The 25,883-nt window shown below is 49.0% G+C and overlaps 1 protein-coding gene across 1 annotated transcript in view; it reads left to right on the forward strand.

Annotated features, from left to right (window-relative positions):
* The first annotated feature begins 532 nt into the window (after positions 1-532).
* Positions 533-25,883, forward strand: part of LOC146821880 (mitochondrial amidoxime-reducing component 1-like) — a 146,883-nt gene continuing 121,532 nt past the window's right edge. Inside the window, exon 1 of the mRNA XM_085609393.1 lies at positions 533-795. Coding sequence (XP_085465519.1) covers positions 533-795 — 263 coding nt within the window. The remainder of the gene's footprint in view (positions 796-25,883) is intronic.

Consider the following 25,883-nt stretch of genomic DNA (forward strand, 5'->3'; position numbering starts at 1 on the left):
CATTCCAGTGTTGCACTAAGACGTGACATACACTTTACACCCACCCACCACAGGCGTCACCAGTCAGGTGACCCTTTCAATAGAAGGGGCCTGGCGCACGTGCCCTAGGCCAGTTTTAGTACCCAACCATGCTGTGTCTGTGGTCATTCATGCAACATGCGGGCCTGAGGCCTAAGACACCACAAGGGGTTGCCCCTCCAGGGGACACTCAGGGGACCCTCCCTCCCTCCCGTTATGTTATGCTCCAGGGCACACGTGTTTACTCTGGACACATCCCGCAGGATTCATTGTGTTCATTATGTACCATACCAATATGTGTCAAGTGTGGAAACAGTTAATAGAAAAGGCGTGGGTTTAGACCCTGCCGAGTTAGAATCAGTGAAATACAAAATGCGCTTGTTTTTCACTTCCCAACTGGCTGCAACTGCCAAAAAATGAACTAACCCGTATCAAATTAAATATTGTGCAACCCTCCGTACTTAGTGTTAGGCGAGCGGCCTGCTGTGCGTGTGCGCTTGTGTAGGCTGGGGCAATGGCGGCCGGACCCGGACTCCAGGCTGCGGGCGAGCAGCTGCTCTCTCGGCACCGGACCGCCGTCCTCTGTGGCGCTGCGCTCGGGGTGGGCCGGGCCGCAGCCTGGCTCTGGAAGAGGCGGCGCAGGAGCAGAAGGGAGCGGCGGCAGGTCGGGGTGGTCTCACAGCTCTTTATTTACCCCGTCAAGTTCTGCAGAGGGGTCGCCCTGGAGGAAGCCGAGTGCACCAAACTGGGCTTGAAGCACGGAGAGCTCCGGGACAGGTATCGCCTCTGTCCTGGGAAAAATCATTTAACCGACGGGAAACTCGTGTTAGATGTGAGAACGCTGATTGTGCACTTTTCTCAGTAGAACTATTTTCCTAGTCGTCCAATATCATTTGCCACGCTTTCAGCAAGTCCTATATTTAGTCCCTAAAACTTTAACTGGAACTTATAGTTTTACTTTTACTGGTGTACGTGCGCACTAAAACTCTGCTGGTTAAAACCCCAGGACTCACTGAGCATATCGCATGACGTATCGACTTTCAGCAGCTTTGTTAGAAATACACTACTCATACAGCCTAGCAAATAAATATATGCAGTGTCACAGCTGTATAACAGTTATTACTGGTTGTTTTTCAGAATGACACCAAATAGAGAATGAGAGCAGAGTTCGATTTGTCTATAATGTCACTCAGAACCCCAAGGTGCAAAAATTTCCGTAATTCACTTTTATTCATCTACTATTTTTTTTGGTATGTATAAGGGGCGGCGGAGGAGCATCGCCCCAGAGACGGCCACGGGTGGCCATAGGGCCAGGGTGGGATTGGCAAGGCGGGCAATCAGCTCATGTCCGAGAGGCCTGTGGCAGAGGCCAACTTGTGGGCCGATTTTTTAGACTGTGGATCAAGAAACTCCAAATACCTGGGCTGGTTTTCCATTAGAGGTGCGGCTTCAGGTGAGAGGTAGTCTGAGACGGCCACATATTAGGCCCATTCATTGGTTTTTGCAGAATGATAAGGGGCGTCAGGAGGACACCATCATGTGGTGCTCCTCCTTCTATCCCTGGGACCGGAAGGGGTCAGTGAGCCTTTGAGAGAGGCGTCTTTTGACCAGTGCACTTAACAAGTTGTCAGCGCAAGGAGGAAGCTATTGTCCCCCACAGCGGGTCACAACGACCAGACAGACAAGCCTCAGGTGCCTGATGCTAGTTTTCTCAGATTGAGGTCAGGAGTTTCATTCAAATACATTGTATGGAATTAGAGAAAAAACACAAGAAACGCAAAAGTTTTAAATAACTTTTGCAATAATAAAAAAAAAAATCTGACTAGAAACAGTTAAGAAGAAATCACCTTTTTCGGCATGAACGGTTGCGAGCTGCCATAGTGGTCCACTTTTTTGGGTGCCCGGGCCTATTTTTCATCCCTGACCCTGCATAGGGCTAGCTACGCCACTGAAAAATAAATTGCTAATAAAGTTTATTTATTGCCATTTTATTTTTCAGCAACCGACCCGTCCTGAACTGAGCCTCAGGGCAGGGCGGAGCCATTGCTGTTTAGTGGCAGCAGGGATCTTTCTGCTCTTGAGTTTAAAATACGCCTGTCGCTTTGACCGGCCAGCTGGCTTGCGATAGCCAGCCAGGCATGCACATTTTAAACCTCTCTAACTCAGCAAGACAGCTGGGTTAGAGATAGCAAAGGTCTCTAGTGCTCTTGTGAGCGCTGATAGAGGCTGCTCCCACCAATCCCAGCGCTGCTTTCATGCTGCATGAGAGCAGGACCAGGATTGGCTTGGGAGTCTGGAGTCTGCCTTCCTCGAGGGAAGAAGGATCGAGGAGGACGTCGTGCTTGTAGAAAAGGAAAGTCCCTTTTTTTATGTGGCCCTCCTTCCTCACCACCCTCGGGACATGCCACCCTCGGTTATGTATTGCTAACCCAAACCATCCTACCCTGCTTGCAGCAGTTATACATGGGTATAGGATTCATGGGGGAGCCGTACACAACATGGCCTATCCTGCTGCAGCCCTTGCACCATTGTGGCCCATAGTGTCCTGTCACCCTCCTCAACCACTCGCTGTGCATCACGTCCCCATCCCCAAAAAAATAATACCGGACATCTTACCATTCTCCCATACAATACTCAACATTTATCACTTCCCCCAATATAGAAAAGTACCTCGGGTGCATTATGCATAGTGCCCCTGGGGTGCAGCGAGCATATGTGCCCGCTTTGTGCTTTTCTGGTATAACAATGAAACAATGTCTCAACAGGTAAACCAAGCGGGGGGGGGGCTGATTGAACAATGTATCAATCACGTAGCACAGGGAAGAAAGCAAGGGAGACCAAAGGAAGGTGAAAAGATTGTTATTTGCATATAGAAGCACAGAATTACAACTAAATTGCAGTAACCATAACAATCAATTGTGCACTGGAAGTGTTGTGGTGAATAAACGGCGCAGTGACACAAGTGATTAAGAAAAACAACGTAAGGCGGCGCAAAGAAATAATAAAGTAATCAATAAAGGTCAGACAAATTATTTAAAATCACTAAAACATAATTCCATTGTTTGTGGAGACCTATGGAAAAGCTGCAAATGTTTTGTAGAGTCGCTGGCGTTTCGACCTTTCTAACTTAAGGTCATCATCAGGACGATGGTTACATAATATAACTAAAAGTGCTCTATAGAATAAGAAGAAAAAGAGGAAAAATTAGTGGAATAAAAGCCGGGCAGAAATGAAAAATACTGGAGGAAATAGTAGAGAGGACATGGGTACCTGTAAGTATTCAATGAAGGGGCTGAAGGAAAAGTAAACCCAATACGTCTGGCAGTCAGGGGCAAGAAACGTGAAGCAGCAATCCGGTGCGAGGAAAAGTCTGTATAAGGGGAGGGAAGGTGAGGTAAAGCAATTACGTGAGTGCAATAATCAGAAGAACAGATGCGGGGACTTACCGGGAATGAAAAGTGTGTGGAGGGAGGAACAGCAGGCGAGTGCAACGAAGGACAACAATCTAAAAGGAAAAGCAATCCCGTTAAGGAAAAACCTCACGATCAAAGTATAGAGATCGTGAAAGCAAAAGGGTAAATGATTCGCTTACCGGCGAAAAAGGGGGGGTAGCAGCGGGTTAATTCCAATGGGCATATGCTCTCAACGAGAGGCAAAGGGGACACAATGAAGTCGGTTGCGGGCGCGTAAATTAAAGAGCAGCGCTCTGAAAGAAAAAAAAAAAAAAACGAACAATTCAGGGAATGCAAACGAGCGAGATATCAAAGATCATTAGAGGAAGAAGGGAAGGCAGGTTTCTTACCAGTGAATTAGGCAATGGTGGCGGGTTGAGTCCGATAAATATATGCAGAAGGTCTCAAACGGGAGCCGGAATTCATCCAAGCACAGTCGGGGACGACTAAAGCGTCTACCGAGTACCAAGCAGGATCGTACCCAGAAATAAACATCAGCGAGGTCTGAGGAAATTTGATTACGGCTCCATCTTGCGTATTGACACCATTGTGATGTTGCCCTCACTCAGGCACCGACGACCTTCGTAGCATTTCTTTCATACTCTGTACTGTAACATGTTAAACAACCTTTTCCTGTCTCTCTGAGCAAAGTACATTCTGAGACCCGGCTCGAAGCAACTAATTCCCGTGATAACCATCTATTGACCCTTGGTGATCCTTCTCTGCCTCTCCAATTGTTTTACGAATCACCACCTGCAACACGCAAACACGTCCTGTTGTAAATTAATTTAACTTAGGAATGCTCATGCCACCTGGCCTATAGGGTCAGTTAGAGAACACGACCCTAGGGAAGGAATTTCTATTACATGTTATCCTGTATCTTGTACAAAGAATGTTTGCTAGTGGATGATTTGTTTGTTTTTATTGCACATTGAGGGGATTGTTGCTTTAGGGGATTCAAGCGCTATAAAAGACTGAGCCACGGATTGAAGTGGCAGTCTCCTGAGAACCTACCACTGATGTACTTCTAGGACAACTGTACCTAGCTGCAGCTAATAAATTGAAGTTCCTATGCCAACAGAGTGTTCCGTGTCTCTGTACATTTAGAAGGCGAACTCAGAAGATTTCAGGCGTACCCTGCGCCGCCAGGCCTAATTCAGCCTGGTTCTTCAAATGGTGCCCTCTGTGAGGCGGCTTCAGAGGTCGTGGGTCCAGCCCGAGGATCGTGAGGAGCCCCGCAAGGAAATTCCGGAGGATGCGCACCACGTGATCGACCCCTGCATGTCGTAAGTGGACCGAAGGTTTTTACAGTGTGGCTTCTCCCTTCCAACGGCTGCGAAGACCTGCTGCCCTGACTGCCGCCACGCTTTGGCTCCCTTGGTGATTGGTATTGCGAGACATTAGACGGACCTCTGTTGGCGTAAGAAAACATCTGGTTAAGTTAAGTATAGTGGCCACTCCTTTGTCTTTGTTTTGTCTTTGTTCGACTTTTGCAAAAGCCGAAACCGAGGGGTGAGTGCAGTTTTTGTACTATAAAGTGACTAATTAACCCCTTGAAGTTTGTAAAGAAACTAGTGTGATAGCGATGCCTGGTTTCAGTAAGTTTGGAAGATGGTTTTGTTGTTGTTGCGATAGGGATTCCCGACTGGAGGACTCTTGTCCAATTCCTTCGGCCGGGACTCCCACTTATGAAGTATATTCTAAACATGGTATTGGCTCCATAGCCTTTAATGAGGCATGGGTTCGCTATACTAGGAAAGATGGTGTTTTACGGTGGCCGCAGAATGGCAGTTTTGAGCTCAATATCCTAGATAATTTGGAGGACACTTTGTTTAAACGAAAAGCCCGGCCGGCTATGTTTGACTCTTTTCGCTTATGGCGTAAGGAGGCCAAACAGAAAGAAATAAAACAACCTAAAAGAGATAGGAGGGATATGTCTATTTTACAAGCTGCCCAACAGTTTAAAAATAATGAGACCGATCATGCGATTGAGGTTTCAGATAGGCAACATCGTATGGCGGTAGATAAATGTTATCCAGTGTTGCCAACTTCCCCTACAGAGAAAAATGTGGACCCTGAGAAGGATCCTTTAATGTCCCATCTGTTGAGATTACCTCTGCCCTATGTGCAGGGGGCTAATGTACCTTTTGCACTACCGCCTGCCCCGGGAGCGAATGCGCCTTTATTATTAGCACCTGCCCCACCTGTTCCACCTGTTGTTCCACCTGTCGCTCCTCAATCGGTTCCTGCACCCCCATCACAGCCTCTTCCGGTATTACCAAGCTCTCCCTTACCTTCGTCTCCCTTTGTACCTATTACTCCCTCTTCTGCCCCGCCTAATATTCTGTCTCCTGTCCTAATGACGAATTCTCCCTCCGCTCGGAGGCGAATGGTTGATACCGTTTCTGGCCTTTTGTCCCCTCTCTTTGGGACACTTCAAATGACCCCTGTTCCTCCTCGTAGACAAACTCTTAGTCAGCTCCCAGGTCCAGATGAACGGGAAGTGCTAGATCTCCTTGCCCGAAGGTGGATCACGAATGGCCCCCAGTATAGTGTGCAAGACATTATGGTCACCTTTCAACAGTGGGAGGCACCAACGCAGAGATATGTTTTTGATACTATGTGTAACATTCTAGGTCAAGAGTGGGAGGATATGGGATTTGGACCAGCCCCTCAGGGCCTGCTAGATGTTCAGGCCGAGTTTGATAAAGGGCTGATTGTGGGCGCAGAGGTTGAGGATGCGGTACGGACGCTTGTCACATTTAGAATGATGTTTGCTTGCCGGTCTTTGCCAAAACGCGATTCCTCTGTTAGACGAAAATTAAAACACTATCCTATGAGAGAGGTTCCCCCAGTGTGGAGAGAGGAAGTTGCAGCTCAGGGTGGTAATCCTCTTACACCTGCTCACTTTCGTGTGTGGGTACACGTTCCTTGGAAACGATCTGAGGTATTGGCCCTTAAACAGTCCTTACCGGACCCCTGTAAAAATCCTGCTGGGTACTACAAAGAGTTGTCCCAAACTGTCGATGCATGTATTATGAATTTGGCCGATATAGACATGCTAATGGGTAATGTGGTCCCACAACCATTATGGGCTAGGATTCGAAAGGAGGACCATCCCGGGGAATTGGGGGGTGATTGGGCTGCCATACTTGCCGCGGACAGACTCCAAGTGGGTGGTGCCAAACCTGAGGCTTTAATTACCGAACTCCCAGCTAGGATCATTGCCTTACTAAAAACTATGATGCCTCCTCTGCGAGTTAATTGGGATAAGTTAGCAGCTTGTAAGCAGAAAGCGGATGAAAACGTCTCTGATTTCTTCACTCGTTTTGAGGAGACGTTTATCGATCATAGTGGTCAGGATATGAGCACGGAAGGTGGCCAACGACTGTTTGTAGATAAATTTGTGTCAAATTTGGTTCCGGAAATATGTAATAAATTGAAGAATTCCAAAAGTGCGTGGGCGGGCTCCTCTTCGGCCCAGATATTGGCAACTGCTCAGTATTATGAAAATAGGGATAAAGAGGAAAGAGAGAAACTTGATAAAAAGACTAAAGAGCTGAAAACAAAAGTTCTTTTGCAACAAGCTTATCCTCCTCGCCCTGCCCAACGTGAATATCAGCCGCCTCCAATTTCAGAGACAGTTGCAGAGGCCTGGGCCTTTTGTTCCCCGACCCCCACTGGGCTAGAATCAATGCGCCTACTGTAAAAAAGAAGGCCATTTAAAGTATAATTGCCCGGTTTTGTTACAGCGTACGAGCGACATTCCCGGGTCACGAGGCCGGGGTGGTTATCAGTCAGCACCCAGAGGTAGAGGACGGGGTACGCCGCCTAATAACCAACGTTCCATGTCCCCTGGAAACTCCACAAATTATTTTGATCAGCAAAATGTTCAGTCTACCAACTATTACAATGATGATTATTATACCGAGGATGAGAGCCAGAATTCCCAATCTAGCTAGGACAGCCATGGACAAAGTAAGGGAGTAGTATCAGTTGCAGTGGACCAAAGCGGGCCTTATGTTGATGTGGTAGCACTAGGTGTTACAGAGCCATTCCTATTAGACACTGGTGCGACGAAGAGCTCTATGATTCACTCTAAACTCCCTGGGGCACCTTTGTCTGGCTGTACGAATGTTTCTGTAGGTTTTTCTGGCGCCCAAGTTCAAAACCCAGTTTCACGCCCTTTGCCCATTTCAATAGGTCCTTACAAATTGGAGGCCCCGCTCCTTTTAACAACTGGTTGTGGTGAAAATTTGTTGGGCTTGGATTTATTGAAGAGATTGTATGCGACATTACACTGTTCCCCTTCTGGTGTACGTCTTACCTTAGGTAAGAAATTGACCTCACCGATGTACTTGTCTAAAGACCAGCTCCCCCCTGAATTACAATCTCTTCCCGCCACCCTCTGGGCCACCGGCCCCAATGATGTGGGCCTCCTGCGGATCCCGCCCTACATTGTAACCCTCAAGCCTAATATTAAATTTCCTCGCATTCCACAGTATAAAATTTCCAGTGACGGCGAAAAAGCTCTTTTGACTATAGTTCATGATTTGGTACAAAATGGTGTGGTTGAAGAGACTAGGGGAAATGTATGCAATAGCCCCGTTCTGCCTGTTTTTAAACGAACCGACCCCTCTCAGCCACCTGTCTATCGTTTTGTGATTGATCTCAGAGAGGTCAACAAGATTGTAGTACCTCAATTCCCTGTTGTCCCGGATATTAATGCCCTGTTGACAATGATACCTGCCTCAGCTTCCTGGTTTTCTGTCATTGACCTCAAAAATGCTTTCTTCAGCATTCCCATTGCTGAGGAAAGTAGGGATATTTTTGGCTTCTCCTTAGCAGGCTGAACCTTCCAGTTCAAGCAGGCTCCTCAAGGTTATTGCGAGAGCCCCTCCATTTATAGTCAAGCATTAAAATCACAGCTCGATACTATGTCTTTACCACCAGGGGCCGCTCTCATTCAATATGTGGATGACCTGTTCGTTAAAGCAGATTCTGAGGACACTTGTAAAAAGGCTACCATTTCACTGTTACGCCACTTATCTGACCACCACCACAAGGTTTCACCATCTTAATTGCAATATTGCTGCCAAGAGGTTACCTACCTAGGTCATCTCCTGTCAAAGGAGGGACGGCAATTGATCCCAGAACGTATCCAAGCAATTGCCCAAATGCCTATTCCATGTACGCAAAAAGAGGTGCGTGCCTTTTTAGGTATTACCTCTTATTGTAGACAATGGATCCCCAATTTTTCCCTTCTGGTGAAACCCTTGTTGGCACTTACACTTAGAGATACACCGCACCCTCTCCCATGGACTGCGGAATGTCAGAAAAGTTTCACTGATTTACGTACTGCCTTGTGCGCTGCTCCTGTGTTAGGAACTCCTGATTACAGTAAGCCTTTCACACTCTATGTTCATGAGAAAGAAGGTTGGGCATTATCAGTTTTAACGCAACGATTTGGGGACAAGCAACGTCCCTGTGCCTATTTTTCGGCCACGTTAGATCCAGTGGCCAAGGCATTACCTAGCTGTTTGAGGGCTACAGCAGCAGCGGCAGTTTCCATTCACCAGTCTGCTGGATTGGTATTAGATAATACCCTCATTGTCATGGTGCCGCATGCAGTAGACACCCTCCTAAATAGAACAAAGACTCAACACCTCACGAGTGCCCGCCTATCGGGGTACGAATTGACGCTCTTGGCTAGCCACATACACATTAAGCGATGTAATGCCCTGAACCCGGCAACATTGCTGCCAATTTCAGTAGAAAATGGTAGGAGCATGATTGCTTCCTCCGCACGGAGGAAGAGACAAGAGGCAGAGTTGATTTAAAGGATACTCCACTCCCGGATCCGGATGGGATCCTATCGGTGGACGGTTCTTGTTTTAAGCTTCCCAACGGTGAAACGACCTCAGCCTATGCAGTCACTACCTTGTACACTGTTGTGGAAACAGCGCGTATTATACATAATTCAGACAAGGCAGCTGAATTGATAGCACTGACTAGAGCTTGTGTGTTGGCTGAAGAAAAAAGGGTGAATGTGTATACTGATAGTCAGTATGCGTTTGGAGTGGCCCATAGTTTTGGCCGCCTGTGGAAGGAAAGAGGGTTTCTCACATCCCATGGCACTAAGATACAGCATGGCCAATTGGTAAATGACCTTCTTGAATCACTTACCTTGCCCACTCAGATAGCAATTGTGAAGTGTAGTGCACATAAGAAGATCACTGATGATGTAGGTCAAGGAAATGCTTTCGCAGACCAGATAGCGAAAGAGACAGCTAGAGACACTACAAGCCGCATGTATGTTGCGGGCTCTGCTAGATGGGTTGCACAAGGAGGGATGTGTGAGAATACTGTGGACAGTGTGAAAATGATCCAGGCAGAGCCACAGAGAAAGAATTGAGTACGTGGAAAGAGAGTATAGGAAGGTTGGATGTGACAGGGTGCTGGACAGACTTGTCGGAACATCAACGCTAGTTGTTACCAGATGCTTATGTACTCCCAGTAGTTACCATGGCACATGGTCCAGCCCACATTAGCGCTAAAGGTATATGCAAACTTCTGGCAGAATGTGGGGATCCCTAAATGTGCAGACAATATGATTAAGCATTGTATTATATGCTTGATGCATAACTCGGGGAAGGGAACACCAACACCGGCAGGCCACTTTGCTCCCCCAACGTACCCTTTTGAGGTTTTGCAAATAGATTACATTCACATGGAACGATGTAACAATCTGAAGTATGTTCTTGTTGTGGTATGTGCCTTCTCCCGATGGATAGAGGCCTATCCCCTGAAAGATAATACTGCTCTATCCACGGCAAAAGTCCTTTTGAAGGAGTTTCTGCCGAGATTTGGGGTATCCAGAATTATTTGGAGTGACAACGGAAGTGAATTTGTGGGTCAGATCATGCAGAAAGTATGTACAGGCCTTGGCATTAAAAAAAAGTTCCACACAGCAAACCATCCTCAGTCAGCAGGTTTGGTGGAATGCTATAATGGCACTCTTAAGCTTAAACTCGTGAAAATACAAGCCAGCACGGGTCTTGCTTGGCCTGATGCCTTGCCCTTGGCTCTCTTATCCACCAGAACAACCACCCATTCCCGTATGGGGCTTAGTCCTTATGAGGTTGTGTTTGGACGCCCTGCAAATGTTTGGGGAGTCCCAAGGCCAAAGAAATACTCCGAGATAGAGCATCCATTGTTAATTGACTATTTGCATGATCTCACCACTAAGTTACGTGTCCTTCACCAACAGGTACAAGATACTTTGCCTCAGGCTTCAACAGATCCTGGTCATACCATACGGCCCGGAGACTGGGTCTGCATTAAAAACTTCCAGAGGTCGAAGAACTTGGAACCCCGCTGGAGAGAACCTTGTCAAGTACTTCTAACGACGCGTACTGCAGTGAAGGTGGTCGGCAAAAAGAACTGGATACATGGGGTACATTGCAAGAAAGTGCCCCTACCTTTGCCTTATGATCAGTGGGTTCGTAACCCAATTAGCGATTCTGAAAGCGAAAGAATACCAAGATTTGGACTGTTTAGCGATGCACACCTAGACTTTGCCAGATCAGAGAAAGACGACGACGAGGTCCTCCAAGCAGCTATACCACCGGCATTGAAATTGGACACTACTAAACCACATTTCCTTTTCCAAGAACAAACTGTACCTGGTTCCCAGAGGTACGATTTGAGGCCCAGACTGAACAAAAATACCTCAATAGTGCCTCATTGACTTTGTCTTTATCCCGATTTCCACATGTTGATCGTAGTCTCAGAATTGTGACCCAAGGTGTGGCTCTAGGCCTGTGGGACTTGTAGGAAAATAAAAAGAACTACAGACAATCACAGCTGAGTGAAGCAGCCTCCCGTCACGGGCAACATTTAGAGATGGAAATGACTGTTCAAAAGGGAATGGACAAAATACAAACAATAAGCACGAAGCATTGTAAATTATTGCATAATCGTTTTGTAGTGGCTTTAATAATCTTGATTTTAATGTGTATTATATTGTCTTGCATAGGATGGGGACTACATGTAATTTTTACGCAGCCTATTCCCAAAGTTACCGTTGAAATGCATACACATGTCGCTCTACCCCCTCCTGTTGAGTCGAGAAGGAGTGAATTCCGTAACAACACATTTGTTTCTATGCTACACCAACATCAATTGGCTACTAATGCGACGAACTGTTGGGTTTGTGGTCTTCTGCCAAGTTCAGTGAATACTGGAATACCATACATTACCCTTCCTTTTTCATTTAATGGTTCGTGTAGTGCATGGTGGGAATTGAGTGCCAGTTGGGTATTTTCTGGAGATGGTGATACCCGAGACGTAAGGAGCTTGGGAGTACATCTATACCATTTATGTTGGCGGGACAGAAAAAGGATATATGGGACGAATAGTGAGAAGTCAGAATATGCTGATCGCCAAACCAGATCTACGGATTTGTATTTCCTGCCCTCTGATAAAACCTCTAGAAAAGGACAAACTTTTCTAGTGGTACCTGGACAAGCACCATTCTGTATTAGGAAAGGAGGGTTAGAATATAAAGGTACAAGCAAATGCCAACATATTGTGACCTTGAATGGGACATATTGGCCTCGCATGGTTCCCTCACGTAATACATACTTCGTGTGTGGAAATAAGGCTTACACTTCTCTACCTGGTAATTGGAGAGGCACTTGTTATATCGCTTGGTTGTTGCCCCCTACATACATAGCAGATGCCAAGCATCATTTACAGAAAAGAAGGGTGGCGTCAGACTAGGATACGTCAGGACAAGAAGTCGGGGATGTCTTGAAAGGACTTATTCCATTCTGGGGTCCAATAGCCAACAGTAGAGACATAAGACAACTAATTCGAGTTGTAGAAGCCACTGTCAATGAAACAGCTGGAGCTTTGAGTAATCTCACTGCAGAACTCGTTGCTGACCGCCTTGTCACGCTTCAGAACAGGATGGTATTAGATAGTATTCTTGCTGACCGTGGGGGCGTATGCAAATTGATCGGATCTAGCTGTTGCATTTATATTCCAGACAACGCCCCTACAGTATACCAAGCCATCTCTAAACTACATAAGATCGCTGAGTCCGTTTACCAGGATGAAGGGAATTAGTCTCAGATGGGATGGTTTGGGGGACTACTGTCTACATGGGGATGGAAGATTCTTACCTTTGTCGGAGCGACTTTGGCTATTCTCTTCTCATGTTGCCTTTGCCTACAATGTGGTCCCGCTATATGCGGGCTCTGCGCCACCCTGTGTGTTCCAAATCCTGTATCCCAGAAAGCAGAGAACACAAAGATAATGCTGCAACAACAGCTTGTAGATTTCATGGCTATTGAAGTTGATTCTGATTAACAACAGCCTCTGTGTTTTTGCCTGAGTAATGGCAAAAGGAGGGTCTGAGGAAATTTGATTACGGCTCCATCTTGCGTATTGACACCATTGTGATGTTGCCCTCACTCAGGCACTGATGACCTTCGTAGCGTTTCTTTCATACTCTGTACTGTAACATGTTAAACGACCTTTTCCTGTCTCTCTGAGCAAAGTACATTCTGAGACATGGCTCGAAGCAACTAATTCCCGTGATAACCATCTATTGACCCTTGGTGATCCTTCTCTGCCTCTCCAATTGTTTTACGAATCACCACCTGCAACACGCAAACATGTCCTGTTGTAAATTAATTTAACTTAGGAATGCTCATGCCACCTGGCCTATAGGGTCAGGTAGAGAACACGACCCTAGGGAAGGAATTTCTATTACCTATTATCCTGTATCTTGTACAAAGAATGTTTGCTAGTGGATGATTTGTTTGTTTTTATTGCACATTGAGGGGGTTGTTGCTTTAGGGGATTCAAGCGCTATAAAAGACTGAGCCACGGATTGAAGTGGCAGTCTCCTGAGAACCTACCACTGATGTACTTCTGGGACAACTGTACCTAGCTGCAGCTAATAAATTGAAGTTCCTATGCCAACAGAGTGTTCCGTGTCTCTGTACATTTAGAAGGCGAACTCAGAAGATTTCAGGCGTACCCTGCACCGCCAGGCTTAATTCAGCCTGGTTCTTCAGGTCACGTGACGACGCTGGTCGTACGTGAACTCCAGAGGCCACTAGAAAGCGGGAGCCATTGTGAGGTGCCCCGGGGGTAATTGGGAGAGTTGTAAGGCAGGGGCGGAAGGGATTGGAAAGGGGAAAGAAAAGGCCATTTCAAACCCACCGAATATGAGTGAACCATACACATGTATTGCAAGACAGATAAGAAAAACAAATTAGGGGTAACACAATAAGTACAAATCTTGACATAAATTAACAATTGTAGAATCTGATGCCAGGGTTCAAATATATTAAAGAATTGCAAATTACAATCACACACACAATATAAGAGATAGGCAATCAAATATCATCTTAAATAAGAAAAAACATTTGGTTAGAACAGGTTATATAAATTGAGGCATATCAATTACCAAAATCAAACAGATATGGATCAGAGATATAAAAATTATCATTCCATAAGTTAAAGAACAAGCATTTTTGAAGAAATATATACCATGAATTACAGTAATTTAAAGTTCAAGGAAGAAGTATATACAGTGAACTGTAGCAATCTAAAGCTCAAGGACATAATGACAATCAAGAATAATGTCCGTCCAGGATAGAAACCGGGACACAGCTTAAAGAAATAGGAGTAGGTAATTCTATGTAATTGAGATAACAGTGTTCCACTCATCAAGGGAATTTAGGCCTTGGGCTGCAGAGTTGCAGCGTGTGATCCATCTACACTCACATTTGTTCAACAGGAGTTGGAGATTACCACCCAAACCATCCTACCCTGCTTGCAGCAGTTATACATGGGTATAGGATTCATGGGGGAGCCGTACACAACATGGCCTATCCTGCTGCAGCCCTTGCACCATTGTGGCCCCCCCAATATAGAAAAGTACCTCGGGGTGCATTATGCATAGTGCCCCTGGGGTGCAGCGAGCATGTGTGCCCGCTTGGTGCTTTTCTGGGACATTATGGTTGTAGGAAGGTAGGATCCTTCTGCATGGTTACCCCCACTTTTTGCCTGGTGCTGTGATGGTTTCTGACTAGTCTTACTGGGATACTGATAAACACGACCCCAGTCTCTGCTTTCTCCCCTAAATTGGTATGGAAGGTACTTAGGTTCATCCCCGATTGGATACTGAGGTATCCATATCAGTATCTAGCATATGGTACTAAGGTACCTAGGGCATAGGTACACCAGGGGTCCCCCATGGGCTGAAGCATGCATTATGCCACCCATGGTGGATCACTCAAACTATAAATACAGGCCTGCCATTGCAGCCTGTGAAAGCTGGTGCTAGCACCACTTATGACAGATATAGGTTTCCCTATAGCTGAGGTTACTGCACTTAAAACCTATGTCACCCCTAAAGCAGGCCTTTCAATCCTGAAGGCAGGGTGCACGGTTCTATGTGTGAGGGTGCCCCTGCATGAGCAGGACACCCCGGAAACATTCAAAGTCCATTCTCCCTGGTTGTAAGTGCATCAGCCATTACGGTACATAGAGTGACCATGCGTCATTACATGATGACCATACATGTTGGAACACCGTAAATGGTGTGGGAGGTATGATTCCATGCACTGTAAAGCTCCTCCAGGAGGCCCTCAGTGCTCCCGGTACCAGTCTTCTAGACCCGGAAAGCACAACATGGCTGCTGCCAGCCAGAGGCACAATTTTGCCCACCTGCTGCTGAGCCAAGCTTGAGCAGGGGAAGGCAGAACAATAGGTATCCTATCAGAGGGCAGTGTGACCACCTTCCAGACATGGATTAGTGTATTGGGGCTGAGTGGTAGTGCTTGCCAGCACCACTCAGTCTGCTTGAAGGGCACATTTGATGCCCTCCTTGCATAGTCCAGTTCAAACCAGCTCAGGGAGCCGTTGGCTCCCACTCCGGTGCGAAACTGGACAAAGAACATGGGAGTATCCTCCCCACTGACTGACCCCTCCCCTGGGAAGGAACCCGGAATCGTCCCAACCCTTTCCTTAGGGTACTTACGGGCTTACCTGTAGGTGGGTCCCTAGATTCCTCGTGGGACAAGATTCATTTCAAGACACCACTCCTTCGACCGTCTGGGCACTCTGGACTTCGCTGGACTTTGCTCTGGGCATCATGACTGTAACTAGGAAGGCTCCTGGTCTCGTCACCCTGGTCGTCTGCTGCAACATCCATGCCTGTGCTCCATAAAGGAACCTTCCAAGGCCTGTGGACATCCAAGACACCTGAAGGAATCTCCCTTGAAGTGAAGGAGTCACTTCCCTGCATCTGCAGGCATTGCAACAAGGCTGACCGGTCTGCAGATCCCGAGCTCCCACTGACTCCGAAAGGATCAGCAACACAGGTGGTAGGTCCTCCCATCCCTCGAGGCGTGCCCTGTCCTCTCACCAAGTGTGAAGCCAGTATCCCTCGTTGGAGCCGCAGGAACATAACCCCTGTGCACCGCATCGACTTGCTGTTGCAAAGGCTTGTTGGCTTCCTTCATCCAAGATCTTCAGGCTCCAAGTAACCCCAACTCAAGCAGCCCCAACCTCAAGCATCTCCTGTGATCAAGATCTTCGTCCTTACCGCATCACTTGCACCGTGGGCCTGCATCTTTGGTGAGCTTCCTAAGGTCCTTTCGTGACTCCAGTGCCGCCGGCCTGTTGGTCCTCTGGAGAGTCATCTTTGATTTCTGTGGGCTCCCCTGATTGCTGGGGGTCTGCTCTGACTCACCTTGCTGGTCCCGAGATTGCACCTACTTCACTTTCAATGTTGGTTGCAGTTGCAAAGGCTTTTTGGTGCTCCAGATGGACACCGGCCAGTCAACTCTTGACATCCGGCGTGGGACAGCTCGTACACAGCTCCTGCTCTTCCACAGCGTGGCCTGGTCGTCATAGATGCAGCTCCAAGTTCACTGTCATCTCTCCTGCAACACTCGACATTGGTGGGCATTCGTCTTCCGTGCCTCCTGGTCACTCCTGAGTGGCATAAACTCTGTCCCCTCTGCTTGCAGATACTTCTCACCTTTAATCCACTTTTGGGTTCCACCGGTCACTTTCACCTTCTCCAGCAGCGGCATCTTCCTGAAGTCTCCCATTGAGTTTGACTGCGGTTTCCAGCTCCACTTCGCACATGATTTCCCTGGTGTAGGTATCCTGGTTCCTAGGGTATCCACGGGTGGGGTGGCTCTCCAACTTTCTGTCTTCCACAGGGTTTCTTCAGGGTCCACTGGGAAGGGTCCTTCTTCTTTAAAATTGCAACCGCGGCTAACCCATTGACTTGTATTGAGCCCACGGTCGTGTTCCCACACTGCACACGGCCGCCGTAGGGTTCCTGGTTACTTAGCTTGGGTGGTTCCTTGGGTCCCCAGCCCTTCTACGTCTTCTGGGTATAGTCTTGACACTAGTCGTGGTTCGCATACCACTATTTTAGTATATGGTTTGGTCTCCCCCTGGTGACCACTGTGTATTCGTGCTACTTACCTGTTTCTATTGAAAAGTATTGTGTGCATTGTGTATATCTCCGGCTAGGAGATATCTGTATGTGTTAGTGAGTGTCTTATAATAAATACATATTCTTTATAAATACACTGTGTGGTTCTATTTCACTTAATCTATACCAATAAGATTATGCTCTGGTGTAACAAGCTGCTTCACACTCCTTCTGGACTAAGCGTGATCTCCACAGCTACCACTTAGAGAGCTTTCTAAGGTTGTCTAAGACCACTAAAATCTCCATAAGGGTTGTCTGCATTAGTGCAGGGTGCCCACTTACATAAGTGTGCACCATATACTAAGCCAGCTTCTCACAATGGTATTACAGACGGGGCCTCAGACGGCTCTGAGGTCCCTTCTGTAATATTGATAGCGTTGGTGCACATGTAGCCCCACTGTTATCTTGAAACGGCATTCCCTCATTGGCACGTGGACATGGCCCCATGCAAATGAGGGAATCACTTTGCCTCTGTGCCCTATAAAAGATGAGGGCGCTAAGGCAAACAGGCCCTGAGGAGGCGCACATACAGTGCACCACAAAAAGGTTGTGCATTGTTAGCATGCCCTCTGAGGGAAGCCCTTTTGAGGTGGGAAAAGGGGTCCCATGGGCCCGCAGTATCCCCATGCAGGCTGTTGCATTAACTCACTGGAGTTGCATGCTGGGGAATCTCTATACCCTCTTTAAAGCTCAGTGGCTGCAGCCTACACTGTGAAACATGGAGCAGCATGTAAGCAGCCACTTCGTCTTACACTGAAAGTGCTGCCTCCATGTCAGCCATAAATTTGCGGATGCCCTGGAGGAAGCACATTCATATTAATAGAGTGCACTGTCCTGGTCTGTGCCAGGCGCACCTTTTGGGAGGTGTATCTGGTGTAGACCGGGAAAGGGTGTCTCTTCTGTAATCTGGGCCCTGATGTTCTACAAAAGTACGTAGTGTCCTGTCACCTTCTCACACCACCCTCTTTTCAATACACCTCTCCATACTGAATATGTAAAAATAATACCTTGTCTCGTGCCAGCCACTCCTACCTTTCTCTGAGCGGTGCCTCCCTCTTCTCTTGCAAAGCGGTTCTCGCTGCTCACAAGAGTGAGGCTTAATTTGTCAATTATGTGACTTGGAACCTCAAGGTAAAAAAATCCTGTTATTCATATTTTATCCATCTATAATTTTATATTGTATATAACCCTCCAAAAAACCTACCCCTGCTTCTAATATGAAGTCAAAACTGCCCAAAGTTTCAACTGAATTGTACCCTTTAGAAATTTAGACACTGCTAACAGTACCAATGCCGTTTTGAAAGCCAACATATGTACATTAGAGTTCCTCAATGAGTCATAGAGGTGCTCACACCAATCTTCCAGATCGAGTCATACGAGGTGAAAGAGTTGCGCTATCATCTGGCATCACAAATGTAGACTCAGATGCTTGATTTGGGCAGTCAGGTGGGCTGGTCTCACTCGTAAGGTCTGAAGCCGATGAACATTAAGGTAGATGCTTGAAATGTGATGAGACTCTCGTAATGGACTTTCTGGAACGTTGAGCGGTCCCCATATGTTCTTTGCTTGTCACAACTCTGACTCTTAATGGATCAGCATCAAATGGAGTGTCACTCTTTCATTTCCGTTTGTGTTTGACTGGCCAATTGTGATATAGCTTGCTGTTTGGTAGAGCCATTGGGACAAAGAGTGTGAGCATGTCTCTGTCTATGTTGGTAGGAGCAATAATCTGCTCAATGAATAGAGTTGCAAGGATGCTAGACTTTCCTATAAAGTTGATATATGCTTCAGCCGCTTTAGACTTCCCACTGTGACGCTGTAACAGCACTCGTGAGAAGTAATTGGCGTGGTTTTGATCCTTCCAAGGCTTATGCACAATAGTGCAATCATAATCTTGCAATCTCAACCCCCACCTCTCAATGCAATGGGGCAACTTGGCTTTCAGATTTCTGAGAATGGTGAGCAACCCCTGGTGGTCTATGACAAGGGCAAAATGTTTTCCGTTCATAAACACTGTTAGACCTGGCACCTTGGCGTGAGTTTCCCTTCCACTTTTTGATGGTGTGCCTCGACTGTTTTGCTGGTGTTGTCCGCTCAGGGCACTGCGCCACGGCTAATCCGTGCCGCAGTGCAAGTGCTCCCTAAGTAAAAGTGTACCTGTAATTGATGTCCATGATTGGTTTATTGGATTCACTGTCAGTCCCCAGTAAAGTGCACCAGGGGTGCCAGGGCTTGTGAATGCCAATGCTGCTGGTGGGCTTGCAGCGCTGGTTGCGCCACCCACGGAAGCGGCCTTGTAAAGTGTGTCAAGGGTCTGCCACCGCAGACCCTGTGCGCGGTCCCGGACCGTCGCGCTGACTGCGCAAGTGCCCCCACTTGCCAGTCCCTAAACCTTCCCTTACCTACATATTAGCCACCCCTCTGGTAGGCCCAAGGGCAGGGTGCATTGTAGGCATAAGGTAGGACATGCCCTGATGTGTGTGGCATGTCTTAGTAGTGAATTACAGCCATTTCCGTTCTTCACTATTGAAGGCTACCTGCTCTCCATAGGCCAGAATGGGCTGCCGGGATCACGCCAACGCTGTGACCCCAGTGGACTCAGAGAGCATGGTAGAAGTGTCAAGTTTAGTATGCCTGAACTCAGAATAATAAAATACTTCTTGTAGTCAAGTTTATTTTAAAATCCTGGGTTTGTAAATACTACTTTTAGAAAGTTAGTATTTACTGACCTGACCATCTCAGTCCGCCTCTGCTGTGTGTATGTGTTCTGCCTGGCAACAGTAAGGAGCAGGGTTGGGGAATCCCCAGAGACAGGTTGGCTGCCAGGTGGTGGGTAGAGAGGTGACACCTGGATGGGTGGGAGGAGTACACCTTGACTCTTGAATAGACCTGTGCTCTACCACCACAAAGCCGGCGCCACCCCCTGTGGGGCGGCTGATGTCTCTGCCCTGCTGCTGAAAGGAAAGAGCAGAGTCACCATAACAAAGTGCTCCAGAACTGGACTGAGCCAGGCCTAGGCCCCCTGGCGCTAAAGAACAAAAGAATCATGGTATAAAAGTAGGAGCCTGGCTCCTAAGAAATCAGAATCCTGTTTACCACAAAGAACCTCTGCCCGACTAGAAGGAGAAGAAGACGCCGGAGGAGCTGGCCTGCTGCTTGCCTTGCTGAGAAAGGAGAGGAAGAGACTTACTGAAAAGACTTTGCTACTTTGTGCTTGAACATTCTCCAAGGGCTTGATCTGAGCTTGCCCCCTGAACTGAACCCCAGGAACAGTGGGTTCTCTGTGCTTTTGCTCGTCCTCCAATTCGAGCCGTGTGTGCATCCCGCTGGAAAGAGACTGCGCCCCTCATCGCTCCTCCTAGGGCCGTGACACTCAGAAGCTCGCCTGCCTCCAACCCGTGAGAGCCCCGCTCCGTCCAGAGCCGCTCTCTGTTCCCGGGCCAGGCCGCCTGCATCCCTGTCACCGCCTGCTACTGGAGCGCGCTGACCGCGCTATCACCCCTCCCGCCGGAAGCCGTCCGACGACTGTGATCTACGCCGGGTCATCCAGCTGCACCGACCGTGCCCTGCGACCCCGCTTCGCTATCCCCGGACATCTCAGGCCGCGCCGCCCCCGCTGTGGAGACCCTCCTGCACCGCCGTGCTAAAGGGTCGCTGGCCGCGCCTGCCTACGTGCCCACACCTGCTGATTGAGGACCCAAGAACACTTCCCAAGCTGAGAGTCGCACCGACCTGTGCCGGCTCTCCACATCACGAAAGAAGTTCCAGTATCGGGCTCGGGGCCCGCAACGCCTTATTTCCCCGTTCGCAGGAGCCGATCTCTGTGAGTACTGGAACCACAAGTAACATTTGCAAGAGAACTACAAAGTATCCATTTGAAGCTACGAACAACGAACATTTGCCCGCTGGACAACCTGGTGGCATAGCGAAAACGTTATTGGTCTTGTGATAAGTCTGCTGAGATATATATACCTTATTTTTACATAAAGAAGCGTATTTTTATATATATCCAAGTCTGGTGTCCGTTTCTGGGGGGATTGATGTATTTACTGTGTGTATGATTGTAAGTGCTTAACCAACAACGCCTGAGGAATCGCCTTGGCTGCTCACGCCACGCACCTAGAGGGTGAGCAAGGGTCATTCGCGAGGGGTTATCCTGCGCCCTGACGTGGAGGAGAGGGTTCCTGCTTGACACAAGGGCAACCTTGCGCCAACCAGAGATCCCCGACTCTAACATTGTTGGCAGCGGGTGGGATTTCGGATTTGCACTTGTAATTTGCATACAGTGAATTATTAATCACCAGATAGTGAGAGCAGACCAAATAACGCAGCCGCAGGTTTTTATTTGGTGAACTTTGTTGAGACATCTGCCATTACTGCAACCATGCCTGGCTCACTCTCTGCTGGAAGAGCGCTCTCTGTGATTTCTGGAATAGATGAGGTGGATTGGGAGAGACTGGAAGGTTACACAACGGAGCAATTGAAAGGCTACAGTGTAAAATTCAGAGTTCCCCATGCTGGATTCAGGAAGAAGAACCAGTACCTCAAGGCGCTGAGAGCCTGGAAGGAGTCACAAGACCCACGGAATGCGGGGGACATCGTTCCACCCGACAATCTTGAGGAGCCCAGCAGAGTCCGGTCGCCAGAGGAGCTGGCAGACAGGGCAGCCGACAGGGCGCATGCAATGGAGATGGCAAAGTTGGCCGGACAAATGGAAATGGAAAAGCAGAAGTTGGCCCTGGAGGCACAACAACGCCAAATGGATCATGATATAAGATTGAAGGAGTTGGAGCTGAAGGCGAAAAGTTTGGACACCGCTCCTTCTGGTGGCAGCGCTCCACCAGCGCAGGTAGAGTCCAAGGTGTACATCCCCAAAGATGTAGTGAAGGAGTATTTTAGAAAGGATGACATAGGGCAGTGGTTTAGAGCCTACGAGGTGGCCATGTCCTCACACCGGGTCCCTGAGAAAGACTGGGGAGCGGGGTTGTGGGGAAGGTTCCTTGCGGAAGGGCGGGACACACTGTTAGATTTGCCCTTAGAAGTCCAGACCTCATACCCCCATATGAAGGAAGCTTTAATGACCAGGTATGGGTTAACTCCTGAGCTATATAGACAGAGGTTCAGAGAGACCAAGAAGATCCCTGAGAGTACGTATGTGGAATATGTGACCTTTTTCTGCAGAGCGCTGGATGGTTGGGTGAAGGGTAGCAAAGTGAATGATTATCAAGGGCTGCTTGATTTAATTGCATGGGAGCACTTGTCCAGTCGATGTTTTCCTGAGCTACGCCAGCACCTGATAGATAGCAAACTGTCCAACCCGAGGAAGCTTGCTGAGGAGGCGGACCGCTGGCTCAGCACCAGGGTCCACAAGGGTCAAGTGGGAGACTCCGCCAAAGGTGGGCAGGGTCCCCAGCAGAAGAGTGGGGGGGACAGGGGTAAACAGAAGGGGTTCCAAAAAGGCCCCCAAAGTAATTCCCAAGGGAACCAGCAGAAGGGTTCTCAGCCTCCCCCACCCCCGCAGCAGAACGGGGCCCCGACAGGTAGACCTGTTCCAAAGGGGCCCTTCAATTGTTATAGGTGTGGTGACCCGGGTCACATTGCCTCTGATCCTAAGTGTCGCCTGTTTGGTAAGACCGCACCCACTGGTGCTCCACCCCGGCAAGTAGCTAGTGTTAACTTTGGGGAGGAGGTAGCAGTCCAGGAGGGTGGGGGTCCCGGGCAGATGACCCTAGTCTCGCTAGGAGACAGTGAGATGGTCCCTGTAACCTACCTGCCCTCTAACACTAAGAAATATGGGCAAGTAGTGACCATCAATGGAAAGAAGGTTGAGGCTCTTAGAGATACAGGAGCCAGCGTGACCTCGGTGAGGCAACACCTGGTGTCTCAAGAGCAAATTGTACCCAATGCCTACTGTAGGGTTGTCAATGCTGACAACGTAGAGAGTCGTTGTCCAATGGCTCAAGTTCCCTTTGAGTGGGGGGAGGTCTCTGGTACTCTACAAGTCGCTGTGAGAACTGACATGCCTGTAGACTGTCTGCTAGGGAACGACCTGGAGAGTTCCCCTTGGGAAAAGGTGGAGAAGACCACGCATCTGAGGATGGTGGGTCTACCCGACTGGGCGTGCGTGACCACCCGGTCCATGGCAGCCAGTAGGGGTGTTGAGAGGGTCCTGGAGCCTGAGGGAGAGGTCCAGGAACCGGCCTTAGGGAGAAGGCGCAGGAGGCGCGGGAAACCGGCCCCCGAAGTTCCCACGGCCCAGGAGGAAGTCGACCCTGAGGGGGATGCTCTGGAGCCTACCGGGGAACAGATTGCCGAACTGGGAGATCTGCCTGAGCTGACCCATTGGCAGCAAGAAGGAGGTCCCTCCAGGGAGGAATTCTGCAGGGAGCAGAAAGAATGCCCTTCTCTCGTGGGTATGCGGCAACAGGCTGCGGACCAGGCCAATGGTGTTCAGGCCAAAACACACTACGTGTACTGGGAGAGTGACCTCCTGTATTCCGAGCCTAAGGCTGCTGAACCTGGGTCAGCCCGTGTGCTGGTGGTACCCCAGAAGTTCAGAACCTTCCTACTGGGGCTGGCTCACGATGTGCCTTTAGCAGGACATTTGGGGATGGACAAGACCTATGACAGGCTTGTCACCCACTTTTACTGGCCCCAAATGCATAAGAATTCAGATTCCTACTGCAGAACCTGTCAGACTTGCCAGGCAAGTGGTAAGAGCGGAGGGAAGCATAAGGCTCCTCTGCAACCTTTCCCTGTGGTCGGTACGCCATTCCAACGAGTGGGTATTGATATTGTGGGGCCTCTGGACCCCAAGACAGCCCTGGGCAACAGGTTCATCCTGGTCTTGGTGGACCATGCCACCCGGTACCCTGAAGCTATCCCTCTGAGGACAGTGACGGCCCCCGTGGTGGGACGGGCACTGATGGGAATTTTCTCCCGAGTGGGATTCCCTCTAGAGGTGGTGAGCGACAGGGGGACCAATTTCATATCCACATATATGAAATCCCTGTGGAAGGAGTGTGGGGTAACTTACAAGTTCACCACTCCTTACCATCCCCAAGGAAATGGGTTGGTTGAGAGATTCAACCGAACCCTCAAAGGCATGATCATGGGCCTGGACGGTCCAATGAGGCGTAAGTGGGACGTCCTCTTGCCATGCCTGCTCTTCGCTTACCGAGAGGTGCCGCAGAAGTCTCTAGGGTTCAGCCCCTTTGAGCTTCTGTATGGTCACCCGGTAAGAGGACCTCTGAGTTTGGTAAAGGAAGGCTGGGAGCAATCTCCCAGGAAACCTCCCCAGAATGTATATAGTTACATGCTGGCCTTCCGAAACCAGACTCGGCGTTTCAGGCAACTTGCTGAGGCAAATCTGGAAGCCAGCCAGGAGGAGATGAAGCGGTGGTACGACCGGAATGCCACTCTGGTAGAGCTTCAACCTGGACAAAAGGTGTGGGTCTTGGCCCCAGTGGAGCCGTGTGCACTTCAGGATAAGTGGACCGGTCCATTTGAGGTTGTGGAGCGCAAAAGTCCTATCACCTACTTGGTGGACATGCAGACTCCCAGGAACCCTTTGAGGGTCCTACATGTTAACCGCCTTAAGCCCCACTTAGAGAGGACCGAAGTGGGCATGCTGCTAGCCACTGATGATGGAATGGAAGAGGAGACCGAGCCTCTTCCTGACCTCTTAGTGGCCTCTGAGAAAGATGGGTCAGTGGATGGAGTTAACCTCTCACGCACCCTGACGCCCGAACAACAGGAAGATTGCCGCCACTTGCTGGGACAGTTTTCCGACCGATTCTCCCTGGTTCCTGGTGTCACAGATTGGTGCGTCCATGATGTGGACACAGGAGACAGCTTACCTGTAAAGCACAAGGCTTACAGGGTAACTGACAGGGTCAGAGCTTGCATCAAGGAGGAGGTCTCCAAAATGCTTGCGCTAGGGGTGGTTGAGTCCTCCAGCAGTCCTTGGTCCAGCCCCGTGGTCTTGGTCCCCAAAGCTGCTGCGCCGGGAGCCACACCTGAACTCCGGTTCTGTGTGGACTACAGAGGACTCAATTCAGTAACGAAGACTGACGCGCACCCCATCCCCAGAGCTGATGAGCTCATTGATCGGCTGGGGGCTGCCCGGTTCCTCAGCACGTTTGATTTAACGTCGGGGTACTGGCAGATCGCCTTGACCGATGGGGCCAAAGAGAGGTCCGCATTCTCTACACCAGATGGGCACTTCCAGTTCCGAGTCATGCCATTTGGGATGAAGAATGCCCCTGCCACCTTTCAGAGGTTGGTCAACCAGGTACTGGTTGGGCTGGATGCGTTCAGTGCCGCCTACCTGGATGACATCGCAGTGTTCAGTGCCACCTGGCCCGAACACCTGCGCCACCTTTGGGAAGTGTTGATGGCTCTGCGCCGAGCAGGCCTCACGATCAAGGCAAGCAAGTGCCAGATCGGGCAGGGTTCCGTGGTGTACTTGGGACACCAAGTGGGGAGTGGCAAGGTGGCACCCTTGCAACCCAAAATCGAGACCATCCTGGCTTGGGAACCCCCCAAGACGCAGACCGCAGTGAGGGCCTTCCTGGGGCTCACTGGGTACTACAGGAGGTTTGTCAAGGGCTATGGAACGATCGTTGCCCCCTTGACAGAGCTGACTTCCAAGAAGCAGCCCAGGAACGTGATTTGGACTGACACCTGTCAGAAAGCTTTCGACACCCTGAAGACTGCCATGTGCACGGCGCCCGTGCTCTTGGCCCCTGACTTCTCCCGGGAATTCCTAGTACAGACAGACGCTTCAGAGCATGGTGTAGGGGCTGTTCTCTCACAGATGACTGAGGAGGGCTGGGACCAACCCGTAGCCTTCATCAGTAGGAGGTTACTTCCACGGG

The sequence above is a fragment of the Triturus cristatus genome, chromosome 6 (genome assembly GCF_964204655.1).
Source record: "Triturus cristatus chromosome 6, aTriCri1.1, whole genome shotgun sequence".
NCBI lineage: Eukaryota > Metazoa > Chordata > Amphibia > Caudata > Salamandridae > Triturus > Triturus cristatus.